Here is a 16,268-nt window from a genome sequence, read left to right as displayed (position 1 = left end):
AAATTTACAAATTAATTAACAATGTATTAATAATTATTATACTTTCCATTAAATAGTTATATTTAATTTTTATAATTCACAAATAACAAATATATTTTATAATAAAATTGTAATAAAACATTTTATATATAAATATTACCAGTTTTATTTTTATCATTTTGTCACAGTCTTATATTCATTTATCATATATATATACGTTAAAAAATTTTTAAAGGATTATTCCCGTTGTTTTAAGCTTAAAAAGACATTTAACATTTAAAATACTTTAATTATCCTTTTTAACCATTAAAATATTCAAAATGAATACAAAATTATACAGCTTGTTTGTTTTCGTATATTTATTAATAGCCTATTGTGCTACTGTTCAGGGAAAAAAGAATGTCAATGGAAAAAATGATATATATGAATCCAATATGATCAAAAAGAAATCCCAAAAAAACTATAATAAAGGGAATAAACATATGCAAAGAACTGATGAGGATGATACAGGTAATTTTGATATTAATTATTTATATAAATGTGTCTATTATGCATACATACAAACTATACAAAATTGTGTAAATACAAAAGTTTGTGTCCGATATAAATGCTTATCATAATATTACTTCACTGTTCACATTACTCTTGTTTATTATATAAGAATATTTAAATTGTTTTTAATATTCCTTTTTGTATCAATAAATACATGAATTATATATTTTCTTTAAACCTTCTTCATATGATTTCTTAATAGATATACTAAAAGAAAATAATGAAAAATTTTATGAAAATAAAAAAGAATCTACACATTCAGTCAGTAAAATGGAAAAGAGAAGAGCTAAGGCCGAAAAAATAGCAAAAAGACAGAAAGCTTACGCCTTTGCTATAACCTCAATAACTGCTCTCACTATTTTATACTTTATGAGAGGATACATCACAAACAGCCTTTCAAATCCTAATTCTAGTATTTCCAAATTAATAAAAAAAACAGTAGCTATTAAAAACAAAAATCCATAATATTTATTTAAAATATTAACAAATATATCCCCTACTATAGCTTCAAACCGAAATATGTATATGAATCATGTTCATACATTTCTAATACATAGACAGACAATTTTGTAGAAAAGACAAAGCATAAAAATATATTAATAAAAATGGATGCATATCTTATGGATTAATTTTTTTTTTGTAATAATAAGAAAGTATTATCATTTTTAAATATATTTTAATAAATTGTATTTATTTTATTGTATTTTCATAACATTCCAATACATTTATTATATTTATTCAATTTTTATAAGATGATAAAATAGTACGGTAACGTGATTGAAAGTTTTTTTTGTTCATAAATAAACGTGTGTGTATGTGAAGATTGTATTTTTTAAGAAATAATATTTTTGTCCATATAATTAGCATAATTGAATAAACTGTCTTTATATTTGTGTGATGTCAATCGAGTCTATATGTTTCATGTCATTGCTTTTGTTACTTATAAAAACGTTTAATAATTTTTTTTAATTATTTTTAAGTAAGAACGATTCTGTCATTGCTATAACTTAAATTATTGATTGTTAAAATAATTTTCTTTTTGGTTATAAATAACGCCGTTTTACTATTTACCGCGCTCATTCCTTAAATATTATCTTAGTAAAAATAATATATGTATAAAGAATATTTAATTTAATTTAAGCAAATTTATAAATGTTATATATATTAATATTTTGTTCTAACGCTGCAAAAACAACGTCGTTTAAGTTATACATGCAAATAACATTGGCGAAAGAAAACTATGAATAAAAAAAACGTATATAATGCATATATGAAACTGTTTATAGCATTTTTCTATTAAGAAACATCAAAAGATAAAAATTTGTCTAATTATGCTTTCATTATATAAAATATAAACATATGTATATAATATAAAATTATACGTATACAAATAATAAATACTATGATTATAGCAAACGGATCAATATCATTTCAATTATGAATTGTTTTCGGAACATTCTTTCAAAATTCTATACTACAAATAAGTATAAATAACGCACAAATTCATATAAATATATATGTCAGCGTTTTATTCAAATGTATAATCAAAATATATTACATTTATTTTAATAATTATATAATAAAATTGTAAACTTAAAATTTGAGGTAATATACGTCGGAAATCCCAGACAATTCATTTGTCTATAGGGATCACAAATCAAACGGTGTAGTTTAAGTGATAATTAAAGAATTATTTTGTTCGTTTTTTAGGTCTATATCACTTTAATATAATTATCATATAAAGATTATTCACTTTGTTTATCAGTTGAAGGTTGTCTTCCTCTTGTTTTTTTATAACGTGATAAAAGAGATAAATTATATTGATATTCTGGATCAAGGTTATACGTATCATTCCTCAGCTTAAATTCTACCGAAGGAAGAAATTCTTTATTATTTTCTGATTTATTCTCTGATTTATTTTCTGATTTACTCTCTGATTTATTTTCTGGTTTATACTCTGATTTATACTCTGGTTTATACTCTGATTTATACTCTGATTTATATTCTATTTTTTTTTCTAATTTTTTTTTCATACGTAATAAATACCTTAAATCTTTTGAAGTTCGTGGAATATATTCACGAGTAACATTTTCCACCGTTATCGTTATCCTAGGAAGAAATTTGCCATAATCTAAAGGTGCTTCGGTTATTTGATCATATGGATAAGGTATGCGTACTTTACTATGTGAAGGTGCTTTATGTTTTTTATTTTTGTTATCTCTTTTAAATATATTAAAAAATTTTAATCTTTTAGGCTTTTTAATATTTGAAGTAATTTCTGTCGTTTTATTATCTGAAGGTTCTTGAATCGTAGAAGAACCTAAAGTGTAATCATCTTCTACATTACATTCTGAAAGACTTCTATATTTAAATGCTTCATTATTATTTATATCTATGCTGTTCATTTCATATTTATCATGTATGTTCCTATTTTTCTTGACATATTTATTTAAATCGTCCTGAATATCAATAAACGTATTAATAATGTATATATTCATGCATACATAATAACAATATGTAAACACCTATATTTTTTTATATAATATAAAATAAAAATAAATCATTGTTTAACATATTTATGCATATAACTTTTCGATATATATTTTTATTTGTTGTGTTTTTCGTCTTACGTTATTTGTAAAACATTGTATTGTTACAACCAAAAGGATATAGGAAACAACGGTAACTAAACAATATATTTTTTTATTCATTTTCTTATTAATAAAAAGTGTTTCCTCGAAGGAATATGCTTTAAATAATGTATATAGGTTTTATTCATTTCCAGTTCCCTTTTTATCTATTATTTAATATTAAATTATTAGAAATATGCTCTTATATAATTTTTTTAATTTTAGTTTGTATAACAATTTATTTCATATTTATGGAAGTATATTATAATAAAAACGGATGTTGTTGCTATTTTAAAGTACCCACAAAAATATAATCCTGTAATTATAAGTTAACAAAATTTAATATTTATTTCTAATTTAAACAACAACAATAAATAAATAAATAAATAAATAAATAAATAATATAATTTATTTTAAAAGCATAAAAAAAATATATAGCAATTTGTTCTGTACATTTTTTGGTTATTTGAACCACGATATTAAATATAACAAAATTATTTTTAATATTTAAAATATAAATAACGCACAAATTTATATAATATATCATCATATAAATATACGATTGCTAAAATTTTTATATTTATGTTTTTTCAAATAACAACCTATTTTTGTAAATACATTATTTTTATTATAAACAAGCAAGTTTGTGTAACGAATTCAACCTATAATATATTTTTTGCATATTTTTCCAAAATACACCTTTAGTATAATTTAAAGGCTTATTTAGTAGCATGTTTGATACTTTATAAACTTATATTTTTCTATTATTTGTCTACAATCAAATTAACATATATCAATTATAGTAATAAAATACTATATACATATATGTTGTAAATCAATTATATGCAAACATATGAAAAATAATTAACAAAGCATCGCTATTATTTCCATTTAAATGGTTTCTTATTTGTTACAAACGAATTGGAAGCATTATTTAATTGCTCCATACCTTTTAATGCGATAATAAACATGCATGGCCTAATATCAAAAATGCCCCTGGTGTGCCAGGAACATTATATGTACCACGCTGTTCACGTTCACTACCTAATCTCGTAATCACCACATAATGAGATAGAGACCATGAATTATCTATAATATATATATAATTCGGTTTGAATACAAGGCTTATATATTTAAAATTGACTACTATTTCTCTATATTAATATTAAATATTCTTTAAAATGCTAATATATAACGATACCTTGACAAAGCATATTTTTCAATACATTTTTTAAATGTATTCAAAATAAAACAACGACGAACCAATAAGTATAAAAAAATTAAATATATAACATATATAAAAAATTCATGTATTTAAATTTAAAAATTAAAAGGTACCGTAAATAGCAATCATAATAAAATGTATAAAGTTCGTACTCGATTTAGCATTTCCCGTTATGTTGTATAGGATTTATATATTTCACATATTATTATACAACTAAGAAATTATTATAATGGTGGTAATTATTGAAAATATGATAACATTAAGTTATTTTTGCAGATAATATATGGGACAGTTTATAACAATTATTTTCGCTAAAAATGAAGCTTATTTATATGATATTTATTAATGAGAAACAATAATTGTTACTATAGCTAAGAAAGGGTTTCATTGATAAAATCGAAATATATACATATATTTATGTATAAATAGGATTTTAAACAAACTATTAAAATCATTTTTAATATTTTTGTAAGACACCATTTATATTATATGGCCCAAATTTTATTATGTTTGAATAATATACTATGGACTTATGTAAAAGATATTTGAAAAACATATTATTATTTACGATATTCAGGACAAAATATAAAACAATGGAATTTATTTAAGCTATTTATATAAAGTAAAAATGCCAATTTGACTTAATATTATAATAAAACAATTTTTTATGCCCATAAAATATTTATAGGCATTTTTAAATAGCTTTTTCTAATACATTAAAATATTATTATAAACAATATCAAATTAATATAATATATATATAATATTGCATATGTATATTTATTAATTTTATTAAATTTTATATATTTCATTTTACTTAATTTAATCCATGTAATTTTATAATTTTTCATTTTACCTAATTGCTATTTGTAGTTAAAAGATATATATAAAATTAATAAAATATTATTTTTTATACCAAGGAGCGTTGTTCATAAAATTATTATAGGGCGAAATATTCATGCATTTTTTTATTTATAAAATAAAAAGTAATATAAAAAATTATGGATATTTTAGGATCGAATAAATAATAATTTTTTTATTTTTTGGATATAAATTATTAAATATTACAACTATTCTATTATTATATTATTTCTAATAAATAATTTTTTATGTTTATTATTATTGCTTATTTTTAAGATTTCCAATTTTTTTAAAGTTTATTATTATTTATTAATACTTATATTTTAATATTAATAATAAAATGCAAGATACATGAATAATACTTTACATAAAAAGAAATATTAAGAAAGATCACATAATTTTAACATGTAATCATTATTTCCATTATTTGTTATATTTACTAATTTCAATTCTAGTTAAATTGTTTTTAATTAGATATATATTAATTTTTTTTTATAAAGATCGTTATAATCGTATAATTAGAAATATTACTATAATAAGATATTATTATACTTGTGAATATTAAATAAATTATATTGATATTTTTTATTTACGTTTTCTTGGATTTAATTTTTAATAAACGCATACATAAAATAAAATTGTGTTATTAATTAACGATAGTATTATTATTTAAAGATAACTAAGCAAAAAACATTTATATTTTATTTAGTTATTCAAACTATTAAGATACCGAATAAAAAAATGAACTCAGTATTTTTTATTAACCCTTTTATATTTGCCTTGATAATATGTTGTCAATATTATCAACATGAGGTAAGAATAAATATGATACATAAAATGATTCTATTATTATGATACTATTATTATTCCAATATATATTTGACTTATGTTCACAATTTTTAGGAGAATAAGAGCGAACATATATTTAAAGAGCCCAATGCAGCAGTTACATTGTCATCAAGAATTAATAGATTATTAGCAGAGTGTGAAGCAGTACCAAGCACAAATCCTCTAAGTTCACATCGACAAAAAGAAATGCAATCCAATGCCGAGTCACAAAAAGGAGAATTGGGAATAAATCTAAATGAAAACGATATTGCTAATTTAGAAAAATTTATAAAAGAAAATATGAATGATCTGGTTGAGGGTGATGATGATGATGATGATGATGAGATAGAATCTGAGGACGAAGGATATTCTTCTAATCACAAATCATGCAATAAACGAAAAACCTTAGAAAACAGCTATGACAAAAATCCCAAATATTTTTTGGGTATTAATATGAAGAAAATCAAAAAGTATATACTCAATGTTAATATGAGATCAGGATTTATGGGTGCTGGAGCTTTTACCCTTGGTTTCCCAATTAACCAAATATTACACCCTGACGATAAATTTGCTGCCGATTATGTTACTAACTATTGGTTATCCCTCGCTTTGTATTCATTTGTCGCTACATTTTTATTTAATGTGACTTTCAAGACCAGAAAACAAAATATTTAATATCATTTAAGGGCATTTTAAAATTTATTTATGCAATGAAACATAAAATATATACATCCATTGGATCCTTAAACTATAATCATACATAAAAAATGGTGAATATTAATAAATAATTATATTGATATAATTTCATTTAATAGTAAATATTCGCGTTTTTTATGTAACCCGATGCATAAATTGTATATTTCACGATTTGTTTATGCTTTGGCAATAACACCTTTAAAATTATAATAAAAAATAGTATCTGCACATATTCCCCAGAAACATATATATGAAATAAATAATATTTATCATGTGTTCTTTAAAAACTTTGATTAATTGCATATTTTTCATATATTGATATATTTAACGCATTTACATATAATATAGAATTGTCATAAAAATTCGAACTTTATTTGCTTTTATTATTTTTCTTCATATTTGGCATTTATTTGTTTCTTTTGTTTGATAAATATATTTATTATAAATTAAAAACTCCAGCTAACACCCTAGACATGTTAAATAATTTGGTTATATACACTTAGTATTAATTTAAGTAAAAAGGACGAGGATATTATATATATAAAAAATATAAAATTAATTAATGATTTAAAGTATAATTTGGATGTATATTTCATGTACATTTTGATTGGTGTTGTAATTCATTTTCCGACTCATTACCCATACCCTTTAAATTTTTAATAATACATTCCTTTTCGTAATCATTAACAATATTTTATGTAAGATATATACAATTATCACATGAAATTTTCATATCTATATAAAGGGAATATAGTTCAAAGGGGTTATTCAATTTTCAGTTTTATTTTCTATAATTCTAAGAATATAATTAACTGTTAATATGATATAGCATTTTCAAAAATATATTATTTTATAAAGTTATTTTTTATTGAAAAAATATTGCAAACATCTTCAAAAATAGAAAAAGGAAAGATCAAGTCTTTTCCAAACATGGCTACATTAATTGTTTTCTATACATATTCAATAAAAAATTATATAAAAAGAAATGCTATATTCCTGAAAATTATCCTATAAATAGCCGATATATTCATTATAATAATATATTATGGTATATAATAATATGTATACAAATGTATAACATTTATATTTTTATACTTCGAGATATTTTTTGATCATAACCCATTCTTTCAAGAATTTTTACAAAATATAAATGCTTCTTTAAAGATGCTATCAAAATATCTAAATGATTTTTAAGCTAATTGAAAGAATACATGATTTTCGAAAACAAAATTAGCATATTCAAATTATTAATATATAATAATTATTATTTTAAGTTTACCAAATGAAATTTATTTAATACGTTTTAATGATATGCCAAATATTTTTTTGTGTCTAATTACTTAAAATATAATTATATTATATATGATAGTATTTTTCAATTTTAAATAAACCTATAGTAACAAATAAAATTTATATCCTTATAATGTGAAAGCGTGTATAATAAATTCTAAATTTGTTTCCTTTTTTTAAAATTGCTTATTTTTAAAAAATAATAAATTAATTTTTTATATACCATATGCTAAGAAAAATGTGTACTTATTATTATTTGTAGACAAGAAAAATACTAAAATTATTAAAGCTTCTATTAGAAATATTATAAAATATTCATTTGGATTTATATTAAAAGTTTATTAACAATTTTATATTATAATAATTTATAAAATGAAAATGCATTACTAAACAATAAGTATATGCATTTTATTATAAAATCTACGCAAAATCATAGAATACAAAACAATTGCGAATATAATAAATTAGACAAGGATATTAGCATATAAATAAACAAATGGTGAAAATAACATATCAGTAATAATCAACATATTTGTTATTTATAATAGTGGAAATGTAAAAAAGACACAAAAACAAAAAAAATATATTCAACTAAAACAATATATTATTGCATATCGATGCATATAATGTAATTTAATGTTAAATTATACACAAAATATATTTTTATAAATGTTGGGATTTATTATTCATAATAATATTTTAATTATTATTGGTAATTTTCTTCCTTACTTTCCTATTAAATTTTTTTAATTTATTTATAAACTTCTTTCGATATTTATGAAATTTATCAAATTTACCCCTATCATTTAATTCTACTATTATCTTTGTGAGCATATATATAATAATTGCAACGTTTATCGCAATTCCAATTGGGTAGAACATTTGCATACACACAATTGCAGTAGCAGATGATGTAGCAGAAGCAATGGCATTAGTTATCGCATTATCAGCTACACAGTCTAAAGCATTAGTGATAGTATCCGTGCCAACCTTTGCAGCACTTTTAACAGTGTCAGCAAAAGAGCTGAATAAGCTATCAAAGTTTAAATTACTAACTCCTATATTCGGTAATACGTCATATGTAATTCCATTTATAACACCAGCTGCAGCGTTTACTAAACATTGTGACCCTTGAACTAGTGTTGTTTTTCCCGCTGTTATAAGAGCTGCATCCATATAATGAGTCGCCATAATTCCAGAAAGTTGGAATCCGATTAAGGAAATTGAAACCGATGATAATATTATTGGTAATATATACACAGCAAATATTTTTAAATATTTTTTTACTTTATAAAATTTGCCTTTAATTGGCTTTGGCCCGATTACTTTCTCAAATAAAAGTCGTTCAGTTTCTGCATACATTTCATCTATAGAAAGTTCCTCTACTTTGTTATTAGTTACCACATCAACCAATAAATCTTGTATCTCATCGTTATCAAATAAATCTGTAATATCATTTTCATATAAATTTGGATTATTATTACTTTTTTCCTCTGTTTTATTTATGGGGGATATGTCTAAAACTTTTACATTTTCATTTTTTGGCCGAATAATTTCCTTTTTATTATTAATATTTAATTGAGTTAAACAATTTTTTTCATGTTCTAGAAATTTGTCATCGTTATTATCTTTATTATTTGGTATGCTCCTTTCCAATTTTAATTCATTTGGGTTTTCGAAACTATCCTTATTTGATACATCATATTTTTTATTTGTATCATTTTGTGTCTTTAATTCTTTTTTGTTTGCGTCATTCATAAATATTTCGATTACTTGTTCTCTTTTATTTGATTTTTCTACTTTCTCTTTATCTTTCATAAATATTTCGATAATTATTTCTTTTTTATTTGATGAATTGTTATTTGTTTTGTCATATGAGTCTCTTATTTTATTTACTTCCTTTATTTCATTTTGTTTGCTATCTGTGTTTATAGAATGCTTATATTCCTGTAATGCATTTTCCTTTGCTATGTCTTTATTTAATGGTTTCGGTACTTGATTTAATGTATCTTCTACTTTTATATTATTTTGCTTTTTTAACAAATCAAGATTTGAAGGCAATTTTGTTTTGTTCTCTAAATTATCTTTTATTATAGTATATTTATTATCATTCACCCCCCTTTTTTCCACTGAAATTTTTTGCGGTTGTTTTTGTTCTATCAGTTGACCTTGTTTTATCGGTTGATTTTGCTCTATCAGTTGATTTTGCTCTATCAGTTGTTTTTGCTCTATCAGTTGTTTTTGCTCTATCAGTTGATTTTTCTCTATCAGTTGTTTTTGCTCTATCAGTTGTTTTTGCTCTATCAGTTGATTTTGCTCTATCAGTTGATTTTGCTCTATCAGTTGTTTTTGCTCTATCAGTTGATTTTGCTCTATCAGTTGTTTTTGCTCTATCAGTTGATCTTGTTTTATCAGCTGGCTTTGTTTTATCAGTTGATTTTGTTTTATCAGTTGATTTTGTTTTATCAGTTGATTTTGTTTTATCAGTTGATTTTGTTTTATCAGTTGATTTTGCTCTATCAGTTGTTTTTGCTCTATCAGTTGTTTTTGCTCTATCAGTTGATTTTTCTCTATCAGTTGTTTTTGCTCTATCAGTTGTTTTTGCTCTATCAGTTGATTTTGCTCTATCAGTTGATTTTGCTCTATCAGTTGATCTTGTTTTATCAGTTGATTTTGTTTTATCAATTGTTTTTGTTTTATCAGTTGTTTTTGTTTTATCAGCTGGCTTTGTTTTATCAGTTGATTTTGCTCTATCAGTTGTTTTTGCTCTAACAGTTGTTTTTGCTCTATCAGTTGATCTTGTTTTATCAGTTGTTTTTGCTCTATCAGTTGACCTTGTTTTATCCGTTGACTTTTTTGTAGTATAATTTTTTTGCTATCTATTTGTGCTTTCTTCAATTCTGCTTCTTTATTTATATTCTGTTGACATAATTTAAGCTTTTCTCTTAAAAGCTTGTCTTGGTAAAATCCAATATTTCTATAAACCCACTCATTTTCAGATAATACATAACCTAACAATAATTCAATATCATTTTGATAATTTTTAATATCTTGTCTATTATTTAATATAGCTTTTAAGGCAGCTGAATTTTCTAATCCTGTATACTTATTAGACGGGCTTTTATATTTTATCGCATCTTTATTTGATGCATTTAACAAATCATCTGGATTTAATTCAATTGGAGTATAATCATTATGTAATCGTTCAAATTTGCTATTCAGTGGGCATGTGTTACTTAGTATTGTTGGGGGCAAATCTTTTAATAAAGAAACTTTCAATTTAATGTTTTCTTTGATTTCATTAAGTTTAGATTCATTTATTATAACATTATTATGTTGGCATTCATATAGCATTCTTCTTGAAAAAGAATCTATGGTGGGTATTTCTAAATTTGGTTGCTTATTGCTATTTTTTATTATATTATCTTTTATATATTTATCATTATTGCTTAATGTTTTGGAGTTACTTTTCACATTATTTTTATCCTTCTCATTAGTTAGTTTATTTCTCTCATCATTTTTTCCTTTGGTATACCACTTTAAAGTATATAATAATTTTTCATTATCGAAATTCTTCAAGATCCTATCATATGCTAACAATATTACGACATCATTTTTGTTCGTCTTTGAAAGATAAATAAAAAAAAATTATAAAAAATAAAAAATATATATGTCTATATATTAAATTATGTATAATCATAAAATTTTGCATTATAAATATTAATAATTTTATTTTATATTTTCAAATTATTACTTTGTTGTAATTTAGGAAAGCATATATTAAGATAATGTGCATCAATATTTTAATAATCAATTGAATCATATTTTGTCTATTGATTTTAGCATTTTCTCGTTATTATATTTACACTTTAATTATACAACCAAAGTTTAATATATGGATCCATATTATTCATATAACTTATATTAGTTGTTTATATTATTATAGATAATTCTGTTTTCATTTACACTTTAATTATTAATGATAAAATAATAATTATAATAATGAATTATATGCCCACTTATATACTCTAGAAATCAAAAATTTACAATTTCCTACGTGTATGCATGTTGTCATTATAATTCATTTGTATAATCACTTAACATTTTTTATATGTTTATTATATAGTGGTAAAAATAAATTATAAAAAATGTTATATAGCATTAATAAATAAACTAAAAAATAAAAATAGATAATGGTTAATTACAAAATATAAAAGTTGCAATTCAAGCAACTATATATAATTTAACTTAAACCAAGCTTATGTGAATTAACCAAAACAATAATAGTAAATATAAATAACAAAACAAATAATTGGAATATAAATACAACGAATTGCCGCACAATAGCAATAAATTGTTAATAAATACACACATGCTTTATTTTGTATTTATGTATTTTCCAATGTTACACATTTTCACAAAAATAAATATTTTTTATTATATATCATAAACAAATAAAACATAAATGATAACAAATTTTTATATAAATAATTACTTTTTTTTAGCATTTCAAATTAATAAATTTTTACATTTTTTTGAGTTAATAAGCCATATTTGTAACTTTATTTTTATGCTTTATGTTGATGAAAATATATAAGGTTGTATCCATTAATTATAAGGGATATGCTGGAAATTACCATTACTATTATATTAAGAGCATTATTTATTTTATATAGTAAAATTTTCTCAATTCAATTAACAAATATATTATTTTTTTAAAAGCATTTACAAATACTCAAAATTCTGATTTTCACTCAAGCAGACTTGTTTTATAATATACAAATACATAGCTCATCCCTTGTATTGTGTAAACCATTTTGTATTTATTTCTATTTAACAATGAGTTTTCCAAATTATTTAACAATGAGTTTTCCAAATTATTTAACAATGAGTTTTCCAAATTATTTAACAATGAGTTTTCCAATTTATTGAACAATGAGTTTTCCAATTTATTGGGCAATTCATTATAAGCCTAAATTACATAAGTTAACAATTCCATGTTACACATACCTTATATAATATATTTTTGATCTATATAAAATGGGAAAATAATATAATAAAATTAGGGCTTAAAATGGAAATAAATACTAAAATTAATTGACATAAGCTTTTTATTAAGAGTTAAATTATTATAATTTCCTATTTTTTGGTAAATCTTTCTTTTATCCTTAAAACCAATCTAGGGATAGCAAACATGTAACTAATTTAATGAGTATATTTCTTGTTACAATCATTGTAATGCCATAAAAAAATTCAATCAGGATGTATATATTATATTATATATATTAATACAACACATTTTAATAAGTCAATGTAACTATTACACCGACCCAGGATTTCATATAATAATATCGCCGATTATTTCTTATTATTTAATAATGTACATAGCACAATATTTATATATTAAATTATTAAACTAAAGTTTTTTACTTTTATAAAGAGCTTAATATTATGTTGAATCATTAATACTTTTTTATAATATAAAAATATATTTAAATCGGTCTTTAAATATTTAATGCGCATAAAGCATACTTAGAACCTCGAAAATGCATACCACAAAATATTTCTAAATATTAAAATAGCTAAAAACGATATATAATATACATATTTTTATTAATATAATCCTTTTTATGAATAAAACTTATTATCATTATTTAAATTAGTAGCACATTTGCAAAAATTAAATAGTTATAGGGGTCTAAATAATTGATTTATTTAAAAGGAATATAAATATGTTGACACCACTCTTTTTATGCATAGATTATTGACCCAGTTCATTATATTTTATGTGATTTTCCAAAAGTTTATGTATATTTATTTCATGTCAATACACTTCAATTTGCTGAATATTTAATATATATGATAAACCAAAATTATTTTATTCCCTTATAAATAATTTGAATTGCACAGGGTTTAAAGTTGCATTTTGGGGAGTCCATATTATATATTTATATCACAATTTAATACTTTTATTTAGAAAAATTATATATAAACATAAATTTTATAAAAAACTTCCATTCCCATATAATCCAATATTGTTATTTCCTTTTGCATACTATTTTATCATTATTTTTTTAATACACAGTATATTATTTTTAAAAACCTATATACCGTGGATATACACATTCATCACTCCATCCTCATTTTAAGCTACAAGAGTAATAACTGACCCAAGCATAACATTGGATCAAATTAGTGCCATATTGAAAGAGCAAGAAGAACAAAGTAAATGTCACAACTTTAGCACACTAATAAAACCTCAAAAGTTAACTTCTAAGCCGACGTATAGCCGTGAAAGCATATCTGACCTATAAGCAAAAATAAGTCTATCGAATTTGGTAAAAATACTAAAAAAATAATTGACAAATTACAGGGTTTAATTGATTTGAAAATTTAATTGGTATATTAAAATATCCAGAAGATCCAGAGATAATTAAAGAATTATATGTTTCTAGTAATTTAGAACAAATTCTTTATGTAATCACTATTACAACAATATCTGTAACATTTAAATAGCAAAAACATTTCCAATCACAAGCAAAATAAAACAAATTACACACGTAAAATTCTGTTTCTTCAGCATTATCCTTCTTATTTAAAATAATAAACAATTTTTAATACAAAATTATAGCAAAAAATTCTTTAAACATATATAAACCATATAAGATATAAATTTTTTTTAATAAACCGATTTCAACTATTATTTTTTCGTTAAAATGATAATTTCAATAGTAACGGGGATTGTATTAGTAACATTTATGTCTTTTGTAAAAGGATTCGCATATTATGTAGCACCTGCCGCTATTATGACATTATATATGATATAATTGCAACATTCTATTCATTTCCCCGCGATATATATAAGTAAAATATAGTAACCCTGATATACCTTGGGATCTCATGCCCGAATAAACATAACCCGTCCGATTAAGCAAGAAAAACAAAGTATATAACAAAATATGTTTTGGGCTCAGCAATAACAATTTTTTATGCTTTTAATCGAATATATAGTGTTTGGTTATTACGTCGTATCATTATTTATGTAATAGCAAAAAAGGGAAAAAATGAAATGACCGAAAGCATTTAAGTATATCATAGAGTATTAGTCTGGTTATAGAATTGTTAAAATATAAGGAATATTTTGTAATATTCTGTATAATGAAGGGTGGAAATTTTTTAAGAGCCCTATAACCTATTCACTCATATATATAAATTTGTTTATGCAGCAATAATGTTAGCATATAACAACTTAAAAATGTGGCTGTTCTATATATTATAATGTAACATTTTTATTATTTTGAGTTTATAATATTGTCTATACATACTTTTCTTTTACATTTATATTGTAAAAAATACGATTTGTTGTATTTAATAATTTTTAAATTTGTTTCAAAATGAAAAAATAAACTAAAATGATTAAATTATTTCATTAAAATTATTTTAAAAATTATAGCAATTTAAAAATGTGTTTACAACTTAAAATTGACTTCAAGTTGTCTCCAAAAAATAAAAAAGAGAAATCTCAATCAATCACCAAATACAAAATGAATGCAAGTAATAATAATAGTTTAATAAAGTGTAAATGCAAAAAAAGTGTATTTACGATATAGTCATATTAACATAATGGAAATATATTATCTATTATAACTTAATTAGTATACAATAATCGGAATTAAACATGGCGTAATTATACCGGCCTCAATTTTGATCTTATTATTTCCCAGTCAAAAAGGGGCTTCTTATCTCTATATAAGAGAAGAAATAATCATGTTTTGTAAATGTTCACATCAAATTAAAGTAAAAAAATGGCAGTATTATATTTCCTCTTATTTCTAAATTTCATAAATATATGTGTTAAATTCAATTTTCTCTATATTTTGGCGGTTTTAAAATTCATTTTTTCTTTCATAAGTTTGAACATTTTCTTTGAATATATACATACATAATAATACGCAATCAATATTTTATTAATCAATATTTACAAAGAAAATTATGGCCTTTATAGTCATTTAAAAGGATATTAATAATCAACTTTGCCTTATTACATTATACTTATAATGTATTATTATAGTGCAATGCTTTATTCATGTTGAAATATATAATCAGCATAATACAGTCACAATAAAAACAATAAACTACCGCAAGCATATAAAACCATATTTTAAAAAAAAGCGGGTAAACTTCACACCGATTATAAGTTTCATTAT

General features: G+C 22.1%; 4 protein-coding genes across 4 annotated transcripts; 2 read left to right on the top strand and 2 right to left on the bottom strand.

Annotated features, from left to right (window-relative positions):
• Nucleotides 1–299: 299 nt before the first annotated feature.
• PCHAS_1246900 (conserved rodent malaria protein, unknown function) lies at nt 300–996 on the top strand (the record flags this gene model as incomplete). The annotated part of the gene is made up of 2 exons (XM_016799019.1): nt 300–573; nt 734–996. 2 exons carry the CDS (start codon nt 300–302, stop codon nt 994–996), a joined length of 537 nt encoding a protein of 178 aa, XP_016652891.1.
• Nucleotides 997–2,276: 1,280 nt separating this feature from the next.
• PCHAS_1246800 (fam-c protein) lies at nt 2,277–3,242 on the bottom strand (the record flags this gene model as incomplete). The annotated part of the gene is made up of 2 exons (XM_016799093.1): nt 2,277–2,990; nt 3,162–3,242. 2 exons carry the CDS (start codon nt 3,240–3,242, stop codon nt 2,277–2,279), a joined length of 795 nt encoding a protein of 264 aa, XP_016652892.1.
• A 2,746-nt stretch (nt 3,243–5,988) lies between these two features.
• PCHAS_1246700 (Plasmodium exported protein, unknown function) lies at nt 5,989–6,750 on the top strand (the record flags this gene model as incomplete). The annotated part of the gene is made up of 2 exons (XM_016799162.1): nt 5,989–6,060; nt 6,151–6,750. 2 exons carry the CDS (start codon nt 5,989–5,991, stop codon nt 6,748–6,750), a joined length of 672 nt encoding a protein of 223 aa, XP_016652893.1.
• A 2,010-nt stretch (nt 6,751–8,760) lies between these two features.
• PCHAS_1246600 (Plasmodium exported protein, unknown function) lies at nt 8,761–11,884 on the bottom strand (the record flags this gene model as incomplete). Its single annotated transcript, XM_734443.2, has 2 exons — nt 8,761–11,685; nt 11,816–11,884. 2 exons carry the CDS (start codon nt 11,882–11,884, stop codon nt 8,761–8,763), a joined length of 2,994 nt encoding a protein of 997 aa, XP_739536.2.
• Nucleotides 11,885–16,268: the final 4,384 nt, after the last annotated feature.

This window comes from Plasmodium chabaudi (assembly GCF_900002335.3).
Source record: "Plasmodium chabaudi chabaudi strain AS genome assembly, chromosome: 12".
NCBI lineage: Eukaryota > Apicomplexa > Aconoidasida > Haemosporida > Plasmodiidae > Plasmodium > Plasmodium chabaudi.
Note: the sequence above shows the minus strand (reverse complement) of the source record. Positions and strands in the feature narration are given on the sequence as shown.